The sequence below is a fragment of the Macaca fascicularis genome, chromosome 1, assembly GCF_037993035.2.
Source record: "Macaca fascicularis isolate 582-1 chromosome 1, T2T-MFA8v1.1".
Classification (NCBI taxonomy): Eukaryota; Metazoa; Chordata; class Mammalia; order Primates; family Cercopithecidae; genus Macaca; species Macaca fascicularis.
This window is the reverse complement of record NC_088375.1, coordinates 158,738,206-158,751,408: the sequence shown is the minus strand read 5'-3', so window position 1 is coordinate 158,751,408 and position 13,203 is coordinate 158,738,206. Positions and strand designations below refer to the sequence as shown.

Below are 13,203 nucleotides of genomic sequence, written 5' to 3'. Positions count from 1 at the left end.
GTCACAGCTGAGGAGCTCTGAGCTTGGGAAATTCCAATCTTTTATAATGAATTTCAAGCAAACTTGCTCAACCTTTGCCTCAGAGGAAGACATTACTTTTGTATAGTAGACAATAAACAAACCTGCTCTCTCCAGTGGAAGACGCTATCTCTATCTCCCAAACTGCTTACTATACAAACATTCTTGAAAAGCTAGCCCATAATGGAAATTAGTGCCTCTTCTCCTGACAGGAAAAACATGAGATCCATAGAGAACTGTCTTCCAAGTTTCATGTTTGCACATAGTTGTAGAGAAAAAAATCTAATACTTAGAAAGTAGCCAAAAAATTGTCTGAGAAAACTCCATTTTTTTTTAGATAAGTTTCCTCGTGATGAAAGAACATACAGATTGAACTGATATTTTCATTTTTGTGTAATTTGGATCAAAATAGTTCATTTTTCTTTGTGTAAAATGCATATAATTTATTACATTTAATGACGGTAATGGGCAGAGTCACATAATGATTAAAAAGTGATCCAATTAAGATGTTGTGTGAAAATATATTTTCTAAATGAATGTTCAGTGCAATAAAAACTTACATGAAGTTAATTTTTATTAACTTCTAAGCCATACATTGGTAAGCATTGTTAAGGAACTTAGGACATTGACGTATGTTAGATTTCTAAATTCAGATAGTTTTGTAGACGAGCAGGAATTAGAAGTGAAAATATTCCATCTGGGAGCATATTGTTGGTTAATAGTTGATTCCTGATGGTTAGTCTGCAAAGATGTAATAGTTCACATGGATCTTTGTATCTTGTTGAAGGAATGTAATCAAACCAATTTGAAATAATTGGACGTCTTCCTAAACTCAGCTGTGTCTGAAGAAAAGCAAAATATTTTACTTTTGTAATGTTTTGTAATTTGGATTGGTCCAAATTATTAACACTTGTTTTTAAATTTAGAAAATAGACGATAAATTTATAAAACCCTTATAACCTTTTTCCAAAGCATTTTTACTTGAGGCAAGTATTTTATTCCCATTTTTTTCACAAGGATAAACTTTAAATAATCTATATGTCTAAGGACACAAGGCAAAATTTTTTTACAACTATGAATCCAATCAAGTTTTTAATTTTAGTTGGATTGTACTTATATTTTATCAACTTCTTCCTGAAGAGTGGTTATGGTCAACTTTGCTATATAGAATTATCTGGGAGACTGTAAAAAATACCAGTGCTCAGGTCCTACTCCACAAATTCTGATTCAACTAGTCTGGGGTTGGACACAGACAATGAAGTCCTAAAAGTTTCCAAGGTGATATCAACTATTGTAGAGTAATGCTTCCTACACAAGAAAGTCTGACAGGAGGCCTGTCCAAATGAAAAGATGTCTTTTAAAGGTTTAGAAAGGCATCTTTTACAATATTTAATATTAGGGGTCAAATGTTAATAGATTGACTTAGGAGGAAAAAACATTGCTGTATTACAGAAATATTCTCCACTAGAACATATATTCCACAGGCTACATGATACTACTGTTTATCTATTACATATATAATGCATTCATTATTCAATTATTTAACTATTAAAGAATATATGCTTAGCATTATGATAGGTGCTTGGGATAATTGCTAGTGTAGGTAAAACAGACACAGCCTCTGTGCTTACAAGACTCCTGGTATAGAGGTAGAAATATCTAAACATATATTTACAATAAAATATATGTGCTGCGATAGGGAAAACTAGTGAGAAGTGTGGAAATGCAGAACAGAGGCATTTAAAGTGTTCTTTAAGCAGTTTTAATGCTATTCTTTATCTTGCTCAATGCTATTTTACTTTATTAAACTGCAATTGATTGGAACCCAGCTATACATTTTTTGCCACTTAGGCAGATGATTTTGGTAAACTCACTCTATCCTAGTGCTTTTCTACTAGGGTTGTATCTCAGGAATAGCATTCATGGAACTGGTTGAGAATTGATATGTTCTGTAACAATTATGCAGAATTAATACTGGACCAAGGACAAGCAAGTTTCTGAAAATGCAAAAAAAAAATTGTTTTAAAAATGGGCTGCCAAAATAATTTGATAAATTTGCTTTGCTTACAGTTGGCTCAGGCATTCATATTCACTGCTGAGGCATTAAAGAAAAAAAATAGTAGAGTTATATCTCTTACGAGTTTATTTCTGATGTCACACCATTAAAGATTAGGGGAACTACTGGATTCCTTGCTGATTTTATTGGTTTAAATTTATAGGGGTAGCTTTCTCTCTATTAAACGGACTTATTTCTTGCTACTAATGGGCATAATTCAATTTGATGCTGACACTTGCAGTTCATTTTGACAGGGTACCCTATATGCTGTTAATTGTTTTCTCTAAATTTGATTTATTCCAGAAACCTTATTATTAAGAAGGTCTCCACATTTCTGAGGGATAGATATTTTCACTTGAACAAATATTTTAAACCTTTATTTATATTTTTATAATACTTGATGTTGCTTTGAGAACTTGAATGGAAGAAATCTGTTTTTTTACATATGATTGTACTTGTGGGGAGAAATGTAACCCTTATTTTGAAATATTCTGTTGGAAAGGAGGTCTGTTAAATTTTTTTATTTAGTTTTTAAAGGACAGAGACATCTTAAACAGTTTTAAAAATATAATTAGGATATTATATATATCTACTTAATACTAAAATGAACTATACATACACTTAATTTTCTTTCATATTTCTAAAAGCGTAAGAAGTAAAGGACTGTTTGAGATTTTCCCTATTATTTTTATTAATATATACTCAATGATCTGTCACTGGACATATTCTGTAAATTTAAAATTAACTGTATTCTTTCCTTTACAGTTTAATCTTAAGATTCACTAATATTTGAGCCCTTTTTTAAAAAAAGTAGTTTTCTTACCTTTATTTCTTTGACTGAAATGACAGAAAGCACTCTGGAACATAGTACCAAACATGTTTTGGCATCTTCATGGATGTCAGCCAATTCACGATCAACCATTACTCTTACTCTTGAAGGGTAGAGTACTATCGTTAAGACAATGTTGATAGGGTTTTTTTCTCTTTCTAAGATTCCATATTGCAGTAGTATTTTGAAGATATTAGACTGTCTTGTCTGAGCTACATAAAAGAGAGGTGTGATGCCACTTAATGGACTTGGACAGTATACTGGTGTGAAAGTTCTGTGAATTAAACAAAAAAAACTCATTGGATATAGAATTAAGAAATGTGACAAACACTTTATCTTGCTAGTAATGGGAAAATAATAGTATTATCTTAAGTGTTAAATGTCTTAAATGTAACTTTATATGTTTCTTTTTTTTTTTTTTTTTCGAGATAGAGTTTCCCTCTTGTTGCTCAGGCTGGAGTGCAATGGCATGATCTCCGCTCATCTCAACCTCTGCCTCCTGGGTTCAAGCGATTCTCCTGCCTCAGCCTCTTGAGTAGCTGGGATTACAGGCATATGCAACCATGCCCAGCTCATTTTGTATTTTTAGTAGAGACAGTGTTTTTTCATGTCGGTCAGTCTGGTCTCAAACTCCCAACCTCAGGTGATCTGCCTGCCTCAGCCTCCCAAAGTGCTGGGATTACAGGCGTGAGCCCCTGTCCCCAGCCTATATATTTCTTAAAAGGAGTTTTCCACTCTATGAATCTAGACCAAACTGAAGGTTAAAAGAAAACTCCTACCAAACACTTAAACCCCATTTATGTTGTAAAAATAAACAAAACCAATTTATAATATATGTAAAGTGTTTACTTTTAGTCATAGCAATTCTAGTTGAGAAATCTATACAGCTTAGGACAGTATTACAAAACTGATGTAGCTCTGGAAAAAATAAAATGGAAAAGAAGGACAGAACTTTTTGATTTAACTTTATTAATAGAAAGAATTATGTGATCATTTGCATATCTTTTTGTTTTTGTTCTTCTTGATCATGTACCAGACATGAGCTTGAATTGAGTTTGGAGATTAGGAAAGGAATAAATACAACTATCTTAATTCTACCTTTTTCACTCTAATAAAATTAGAGTTGGTTGGGCTTAGGAAATGGAAATTATAATGAGAACCATATCAGGTCCCTCAAGGGCAGAATTTTTCTTCTTGAGTAAAATTTTGAGTCTGCTCTGAAATCTTGTTTTCCCTAGAGTGTCACATGATGGCTAGACTTAAAAATTTCTCTTCCCTTATGATGGAAATGAAAACTTCATTTTTTAAAATGGTATATACTTCTTGCAGTTGTTTGATTTAATAGACTTTTATGCTGTTATTTTGGTCAGAGTAAATATTATTGTGGTGTCGTTGACCACAGGGGATTTTATGTTAGCAAGCCATAATTTTGCCAAGTAATATGGTTTTTAGGCTAATGAAAGGGAAATTTTATTAATGATTTTTGTCTGTAGAATTCTCTTGACTGGCCTAATAAAATACTGCAGGGCAGTACACGAAGCATAAATACTGCTTTTAGGCAACTACTCAGAGCAAGGAAAGTCTTATGCAAAAAGGGGAACTTTAAGACTACATATATAGTACTTAGGTAAAATGGGAGGCAGCATGGTATAATGGTATAAACAGTAGAGACAAGTGTTCTAGGTTCCAAGGTTTGACTCTGAATTGGCTGTGTGATTGTTGGGCAAGTTGGCCTCTTTACATCCGTTTCCACAAGCATTTATATACTCATTTGCTCATTCCTTCATTACCTGATTTATTTAACACTTGCTTGCCTAGAGTGTACTAAGGAGTAGATACACAGAGATGAAAGATATAGTTCTTGACTATTACCATCTAGTAAGGAAAACACAAGAAATTGTATTAATACAATACAAGGTGATAATCACAATGATAGAAGCATGCTCAGGGTACTATAGAAGCACTGAGGAGGGGTACTTAACTCTATCTGAAATAGTCATTTCCTATAGGTTATCCAGAAACTAAGATTTGAAAGATTAGTAGGTGTTTTCCAATAAAAAGATTTGAAGGAATGTTTTAGGCACAAACATAAACCAGCATTGGAGGATTGCTATACCAGAACTAGCTATAGAAGATAAATGTTTTGTAATAGATGAGCTTTTTTCAAGTTGTTTTTGAAGAATCTGACAAAACTAAGAAAAAAGAGTTTTTCTGGTGGAAGTCCTAGAGCCCTTACCCCTACTAGTTCCTCATTCAGGTCTCCAAAAAGTGTAGTTGGAAAGTCACTGGACCAACTAGTTTATCTCCAAAGCTTCACCAAACTCTGAAATGCCAGGATTTTGTAATTTAAAAAATAGTGATGTGTAGTGCAAAGTAACATTTTAGAAATCAAGATGCAGGTTTTTGTCATAACTCTGTCACTGGCACTATACATACATATACATATATATACACACATATGCACACACATATAGAAAGAGAGAGAGGATATTTCTGTGTGTACGTATGTATAAATGTGGATATGTATTATTTCCTCTCTCTCTCGTGGAATCATCTCCAGACCAATAATGTCCTGGGCATCTCATCTTTTTTACAAATACTTCCAACACATGGAGAACTTCTAAACTACGTATCTTTCTATATTACCTATCATTGGTAAGCAGTTTCCCAAACTGCCACTGCATCCAGGTCTTTCCCATTTCTTTGCTTTGTATATGTTCTTCTCCCCCGCCTTTTTTTTTTTTTTTTTTTTTCCAATTCTGCGATAAGTCTAACTCATCTTTATGAGACCTTGTCTAATAAATTCTTTTGTGAAGTCTTCTTTGATTACCCAGATATATCTCACACTCCTCAGGGCACTTTGTACCTAACTACATTAAATTTGATCTTTTGGAAAACTTACTTAACACCTCTAAACTTTCATTTTCTCATCTTCAAAATAAATGGATAAGCAGAACAATTTACAAAATTGTAAGCTCCTGAAAGACAATAATTTCATCTTAGTTGACTACTACATATTTAAGTGCCTAGAACAATATTTGGCCCATATTAGGCACTCAAATATTTGTTCATTGAACTTTTTTTACTGAAAATTTTGACTATATATGTGATAGTAAAAAATTCCTTGAATTTATCCTGTAGCTTTCAGACCTAACAAGATTTTTGTTGATGTGTAATCACTTAAACTTTTCAAAGGCAATTTAATGTATTCATCTTGCTTGTTCTTAAGAAAATATTTGACTTAAGAACCTTATAAGTATGGGAATTCTGGAGACTCAGAGGCAAAATATACCATAAGTGGTCATTATTAAGATTTTGAGATATTAGTTGATTCTAAGATATTAAGATTGACATTACCTTTAGAAGATACTGAATGAATACTGAAAAATGTTGAAAACATGACTAAAACTCAAATAGGTTTAAAATGAGATTTAAAAGTCTAATCTGTACCCAAATGACATATGATTAATCCTCATGTTTAAAGAGTATATTACTGTAAACCAGAATTTGCTTAATCTGTACTGACAGTTAATTATAGCAGTACTTATATGGATGAAGTGCAGCAAGCAAAGCAAGAATTAGTTTTTAAATGTGAGGTTAATGAACTGAACCTTTGGTATCTGAAAACCTGTCATAATGCTTATGAAATGGGGCATAATATTTCCATATAGACATGCAGAGAATGATTCAGTTTTTAGCTATAATTATTTCTAATTTTTTCCCTTCTCATTCTCCTTCAATTTCTAACTGAAAAATTTGATAGGTGCTTCTCCAGAATAATTTTATGTGTGTGATATTTCACACAGTTGTCTTTCTTAAAACTATGTTTTCCTTTTACTCAGTTGGGCTAGTCTCTCCAAGTTACCCATTTATCTCTTTGGCTATCTCTCCTCAACTATCTTTCACTGGCTCCTCTTCCTCTGCCCTCGACATCTAAGTAAATATGCATGGCCTTTAGACCAATTTTATTTGACTATTCCCAGGCAATTTTATTTATGATCATAACTTCAGTCCCTGTCCATTTATTTATTTCAACAAATATTGAATGCATACTATATGCCAGGAACTGTTTTAGGTGCTTGGGATATATCCGGAAACAAAATGAAGATCCCTACTCTCTTGCTTATATTACAGTGATGATTAACAACAATATAGCATGAACATAGTAAACAAGCACATTTTATGTTAGAAGGTGATGAGTGCTTGGAAAAAAGAATAAGTCGAGCAGAATAAGAAATATGGATATGCTGTGGGTGGGTACAGTCAGGGCATCTTTAAATATTAAATAAGATGATGGAAGAGTACATCTTTGAAAAGTGGCATTTGAACAAAGACCAGAAGGAGGCGAGGAAGTTAAGCATTTGGATATTTCAGGGCCCTATGGCGGGAGAGTGTGCCTGGAGTGATGAAGGAAGAATAAGGGAACCAGTGTGGCTGAAAGAGGGCAGAGGTAATGGGATGCCACGTTATTTAGAGCCTTAAGGATCACTGTAAGAACCTCACCTTTTACTCTAAACAAAAATGACAAGTCATTGGAGGTTTTGAATAGAAGGGTAATGTGATCTGCCCTTTGTTGAGAATTTGTTAAAGAAGGAAGGAAATCACTTAGCTTGGAACACAGTAGTGGAGACAGCCAGATGCTTTATATTATTTCCAGGTAGAACCAACAGATATCCTAACATAGATGTGAGATGTAAGAGAAGATTAAGGATGGCCCTGTATATCTAGCCATGTACTGCACATCTCTACCTCGATATCCATTAGGCAGTGCAAACTCATGTGTCCAAAACTGATTTTATAGGTTTTTAAAAAATATTTTACCTTGATAAGTTTGTGGTATGACCATTTTGGTGGGCTGAATAATGGCCCCTCAGTATGGCAAATAGGATTTTGCAGATATGATGAAGATCTTGAGGTGGGAGATTAACTAGGTGTGCCCAATGTAATTGCAAGAGTCCTTATAAGTACAGAGAATGCTGGAAGGAGAGTCAATGAATAAGATTATGACATTACAGTGTTAGCTTTGAAGATGAAGGGGCCATCAGTCAAGGAATGTAGATGGCCTCTGAAAGCTGGCAAAGGCAAGGAAACAGATTCTTCCCTAAAACCTCCATAAGGGACCGGGCCTACTAACAATTTGATTTAGCTCTATAAGACTTATTTTGGACTTTTGAACTCTGGAACTATAAGAACTAAACTATAAATTTGTGTTGTTTTAAGACACTAAGCTTGTGGCAATTTGTTGCAGCAGCAACAGGAAACTAATACAACTTTCAACCACTCTCAAAATTTAGAAATCTGAAGTTTAACTCTTTCTTCTCTTAGATCTTCCAATTCTGATCACTTACTGTGTCTTGTTATTCTATCTAAAAATCTCTCTCCTTTCTCCCACTGCTACTGTTTTAGTTTAAGTTCTCATTAAAATTTACCTGAACAGTTGTAGTATCAAAGGGCAACCAGAAGTTGGGAGGGATGTTGGCCGAGAAGAATTAGTTCTCCCCTCAAAACTATTATAAATACACATGCAAACTAAGTACACACACTTTGCATGTTATGCAAATTCAGCCTCAGGGATCTTCTCTAACCACTTCGTTTTAAAAAAATTAGATCACTTTCCCCCAATTCTTCCTGCATAGAACATTATACTTGGAGTGCTTGAGTAGTCTACTAACTGGTTTCCCGGCCATAGCTGCAGCCTATTTTCCCAAAATCCAGTGTTCAAATGGGGCTGATGAATCTTTTTAATTCCACAAGTTGACTTTCACTGGCCAGGCATTATTCATGGTGTAAATTTCATCTTCCTCAGTCTGGCCTACAAAATCCTTCCTTCTTTCAATTACAGTCTTCATTTCTCTTACTACCTGATTCCTATCTCACTCTCTAGCTATTACTAAACTGCTTTTAGTCATAGGATACAACAATATTGTTTGTATCTCCCTTAGTTTCAGTCATCCTCCTTCTATATAGACTATGTGTCTTGTAGAGAAAGAAAGAAAAAACTCTTTGCTATCTTTTAAAAATCAGTTTAAGACATCATCTATTCTATTGAGCCTTCTCAGATACCTACTCCTCCCTAATGGTGTTAACAATTTCCTTCTCTGCTCTCTCTACCTGTACATGCTTCTATTTTTGTACCTAGAGTGTGTTTATAATTGCTGTTTACATTTATGCCTCACTTACTAGTATATGAGCTCTCTAAAATCAGAAAATATGTCTACTTTGTTTTTGTATCCCCAATAAATAACATAGTGTCTGGCACTTAGAAAATGCTTAATATTTATTATTGTTATTTGAATGGAATGATATCTTCTCCCTTTAGCCACCTACAATCTGTCACACTGTGGCATTTAGATGATTTTTGCAGGTTTGTGGTGAAAATGAACAAACTTAAGTTTCTTTCCCTTGTTAATTCTATCTCCTCTCCTCCAGGGAGATATAATAGGGAAATTATCAAATTAGAGTGTAAACAAGGGAGGATGACCAAAGAATGATGTTGTCGAAGTAAAGAACAACAGATAATAGGAAATATGGGGTATTCATTATGAGGACATAATAGGTGTGTTCAAATATTTGAGAAGTTTTCATGTAGAAAAGAGTTAGCAGACTGATCTTTATAGCTACAGGGGCAGGGTTGGAGAAATGCAAGACTTCAGTGCAGTACAGGAAAGAAGAATCAAATAAAACTGTTTCAAAATTCACTTACTCACTCAACAAAATCCTGATTGAGCAGTTGCTATGTATCTGACATAGTTCTACACACTCTATCCGCGAGGATAGATCATGAGCAAACCAATGAAAAAAGGAACAACAGTAGATAAACAGGTCAGTGATCAGCAGGTGCAGAACATTAAAGTAAAATAATATAATGACTGAGTGGCTTCTTTAGATTGTGTGAGTAGGAAAGGCCTCTTTGAGAAGATGATATTTATACTGTGACCTAGCTGATGAGGAGGAAGACCCAAGTGAATAGATTTTCGGACAGAGGGAGTGTATTATGAGGCCTTATGGCAGGAATGAACTTGAAGATGTTCAAGAAACAGAAAGGTTTGTGTGGCTGGAATATAGTGTTCAAAAGGGAGAGTAATATGAGATTGGGTTTCGGAGAAATACAGAGTGATCTTTCATATAGGGTTTTTGTAAAAGGGGGTATTGTTTGAATTCTATACCCCTTGTATAAAATCATTGTAGTGGAAAAACTGGAGGATTTTAACTATGGTTGATATGAGCCATTTTGTGTTTTTAAAAGGTCACTCAGGCTTCTGAGTCAATAACAGATTACAGGAGTTGACAGGGAAGAGTGGAAGCTGGATGACTCTTTAAAAGTCTATTCCAGTTTTCTATGCAAGAGGTGATGGTGGGTTCACCTAGATTTGAAATGGAAGAGATGAAAGGAGACGAAAAGAAATAGAAATGATTGGGATATATTTTGGAGATAAAAGGACTTACTGATGTGTTGAAGCAAAAGAAAGAATCAAGAATAAATCCTAGATTTCTGCCTTGAGCCACATGGTAGAGAAACAGGTACTGTTAATCGGGGGTTGGGGGGAATACTGGGGAAGGAAAAGGTTGGCAGAAAGGGGGGTGCATTAGATCAGTATTCTGCTTTGTTTCTATTCAGTTTGAGATGCCATGTGGCAATGTCAATTAATTAAATATAGAAGGAGTTCAGAGCTCAGAGGCAAAGTCCACACTGGGGATAAAGATTTGAGAGTCATTGGCATATACATCATATTTAAAGTCATGTGACTACATATATTATATATATTCAAACAGTTATATATACAACTACTTATATAGTTATATAACTATTATGACTAGTTATATTTATATATTTATATAACTAGTTATATTTATATTAGTTTTAGTTATATATATATAAAACATATATAACTATGTATAACATGTATATATATGTATGTATAACTATATATATAACTATATATATATAACTATATATATAACACTAGGAAAAACAAGGACCCCAAGGCAAAGGAATGGTTTACCTCAGGAAGTAGTTAACTCACGACTACTAGAATTGTTTAAGAAGAGACCAGTGAGCATCAACCAGTGATGCCCTACAGAGGGTTGCTGTCCAGGGTAAAGGTCTGCTAATGAATTCTTAGGCTGCATCCAAATTTAAAATTCTGTGATTCTGAAAAGTTCAAATGATGTTGCAATCCATAGAATTGGCCTGTAATGGATTTTACATTTATGCAAATGATGTTGTGATCCATAGAATTGGCCTGTAATGGGTTTTACACAGATACAATGGATGCATCTAAGTTGAAATTTATTAATTTTAAACCTGTCTTAAGACAGTTGTTAATAGCACTCTATCATGTTCCACTGTGTTTCTCTGTTTCATTTTCCTTACAGCTTTCTCCTCTCTGCTTCCATTTTTAATTTTAAAAAATTTATTCTCTCTCCCTCTGTTTGACTCAATTTTTCTTTCCCATGGGCCTTCCAGGGCTATAGACAGGCACTTTTTAGCCCAGCTAGTGACAGTTAGCTTTAGAAGATTTGCTGATTTCTGCTGTAATTACAAATATAATGGTTACTTAAAACACAAAGTACTGTGTGGTAGTTTTGTTTATTGTTGTTTCCAAACCACAGCTATCAGTTCATGTACTTTAGTAATCATTAAGTAATGAAATCTAGTGTTTCTCCAGTACCGTAGGATACACAATCAGGGAAAAACTCTGCTTTAGGCAGAACCTAAATTGGTTTAGTCTTTAACTGATCTTGTCAATTTTGTTTTTCATTGCATACATGCATTTATCATTGCACCTAGTACAGAGCTGCATACATAATAATATGATTAATAAATATTTTGCTGAATGCATGAACACATGAATGTTTTATTCAGATGAATATCTAAAACCAAAGAATAAATTAAAGTTAGTGCAAACTAGGTAACTTTAAAATCTATATTACAGGCGCTACAAAGAGGATACACTGGAGATTTTATTTTCATAAGATCCTCAGTAGTATGCATTAGGTAGATTGACATGTGAAGACAATAAAAATTTGGTTCTATTATCGATAGCATCAGGTACTTGACCTTCATTGTGCTCAAATTTGGAGAATTTGGAGTCCAATTTATCAACGTTTAACACACAAATAGGGAACTATTGTGTTTAATAAGTATTACTATGTGAATATTTGTGCATATTCCCAATTGTACTTTGAAAGTCAGCTTATAAACATATACAAATATAAAACCTCAGGATTCTCAGAAATAGGAGATCATAGTATTATACAATATAGTGTCTCTGTTTAGTTAGAGAAACATGTTGTTTAGCACTAACATGTAAGCTGTGTAGAGCAGAATCACTAATGATTTATTGGTACATAATAATTTACATATAAATTAAAATGCAATACATAATGAAGGAGTGAAGGAGTGAACAACTGGTCAAGCAATTAGGTGAGAATTCTTTACTTCACATATAGCCACTATACATGTTAATTTTAGAAAAAAGAAGCACTCTACTCTCCTAAAGGTAAATTTTCTTGTTCTATAGTGAAAACGTATGAGATTATTACCTCCATATCAGTGCCAGGTTACAACTTCTGTCTTGAACATAGTCTTTTGTCTTCTTGAGAAGTAATTCCACAAAGTCAGGATTACCTTTTCTGGCAAAAACCCAGTACAGAATTGTATTCACACATATTTCAGTAAAGTCGAGGTTAAAACTTACTTCAAAACGGTATCCTGATTTTTCCACAAATGCAATGTAATCTGTGAGTAGTGCGTCAAAACCATCCAAATCCACATATCTCAGAATTTTGGCCAGTGATCTGTAAATCCTTGGTTCATAACAGTGATATCCCCACTGACCCAAAAACTGTAGGGAGGGTCTTTTAACAATTTTGTCAAGGAGATTGCAGAATATATTGCTCCTTGGACAAGAAGTCTTACGACATAATTTATTAGATTTACTCATTGTTACTTATAGCAGCAGTATAGAAATAAAATCAGAGGTAAGCATACTGTAATCCTCCAGTTACATATTTTGATAATGTGGTAGGCTTTACTCCACAAACAGAAGTGCCCTTTAAACTGTAACCAGAAAAAATAAATATTACCACAAAGTACTGGATGACATCACAATAGGTGGAGATTCCTCCACAATAGGTAGAGGTCACCAGCATAAGTCAGAGGGGATATTATATGTAACTGGTAACATTTGAAAGAGACATATTGGACAGAAATGGCAAACGTGAAAGCTAAGATACAATATATTTAATTTTCTAAGAATTCAGTTGAGGGTAGTCTGCATTGTTTCTCAAGTTCTGC

The 13,203-nt window shown here is 33.9% G+C and overlaps 1 protein-coding gene across 1 annotated transcript; it reads right to left on the bottom strand.

Annotated features, from left to right (window-relative positions):
• Nucleotides 1–574: 574 nt before the first annotated feature.
• ASB17 (ankyrin repeat and SOCS box containing 17) lies at nt 575–12,963 on the bottom strand. The gene is made up of 3 exons (XM_045389885.2): nt 12,450–12,963; nt 2,898–3,177; nt 575–860 (listed from the first exon to the last, which is right to left on the bottom strand). The coding sequence occupies exons 1-3, from the start codon at nt 12,848–12,850 to the stop codon at nt 654–656; spliced, it is 888 nt and encodes a 295-aa protein (XP_045245820.1). The 5' UTR covers nt 12,851–12,963; the 3' UTR covers nt 575–653.
• Between the last annotated feature and the right edge of the window lie 240 nt (nt 12,964–13,203).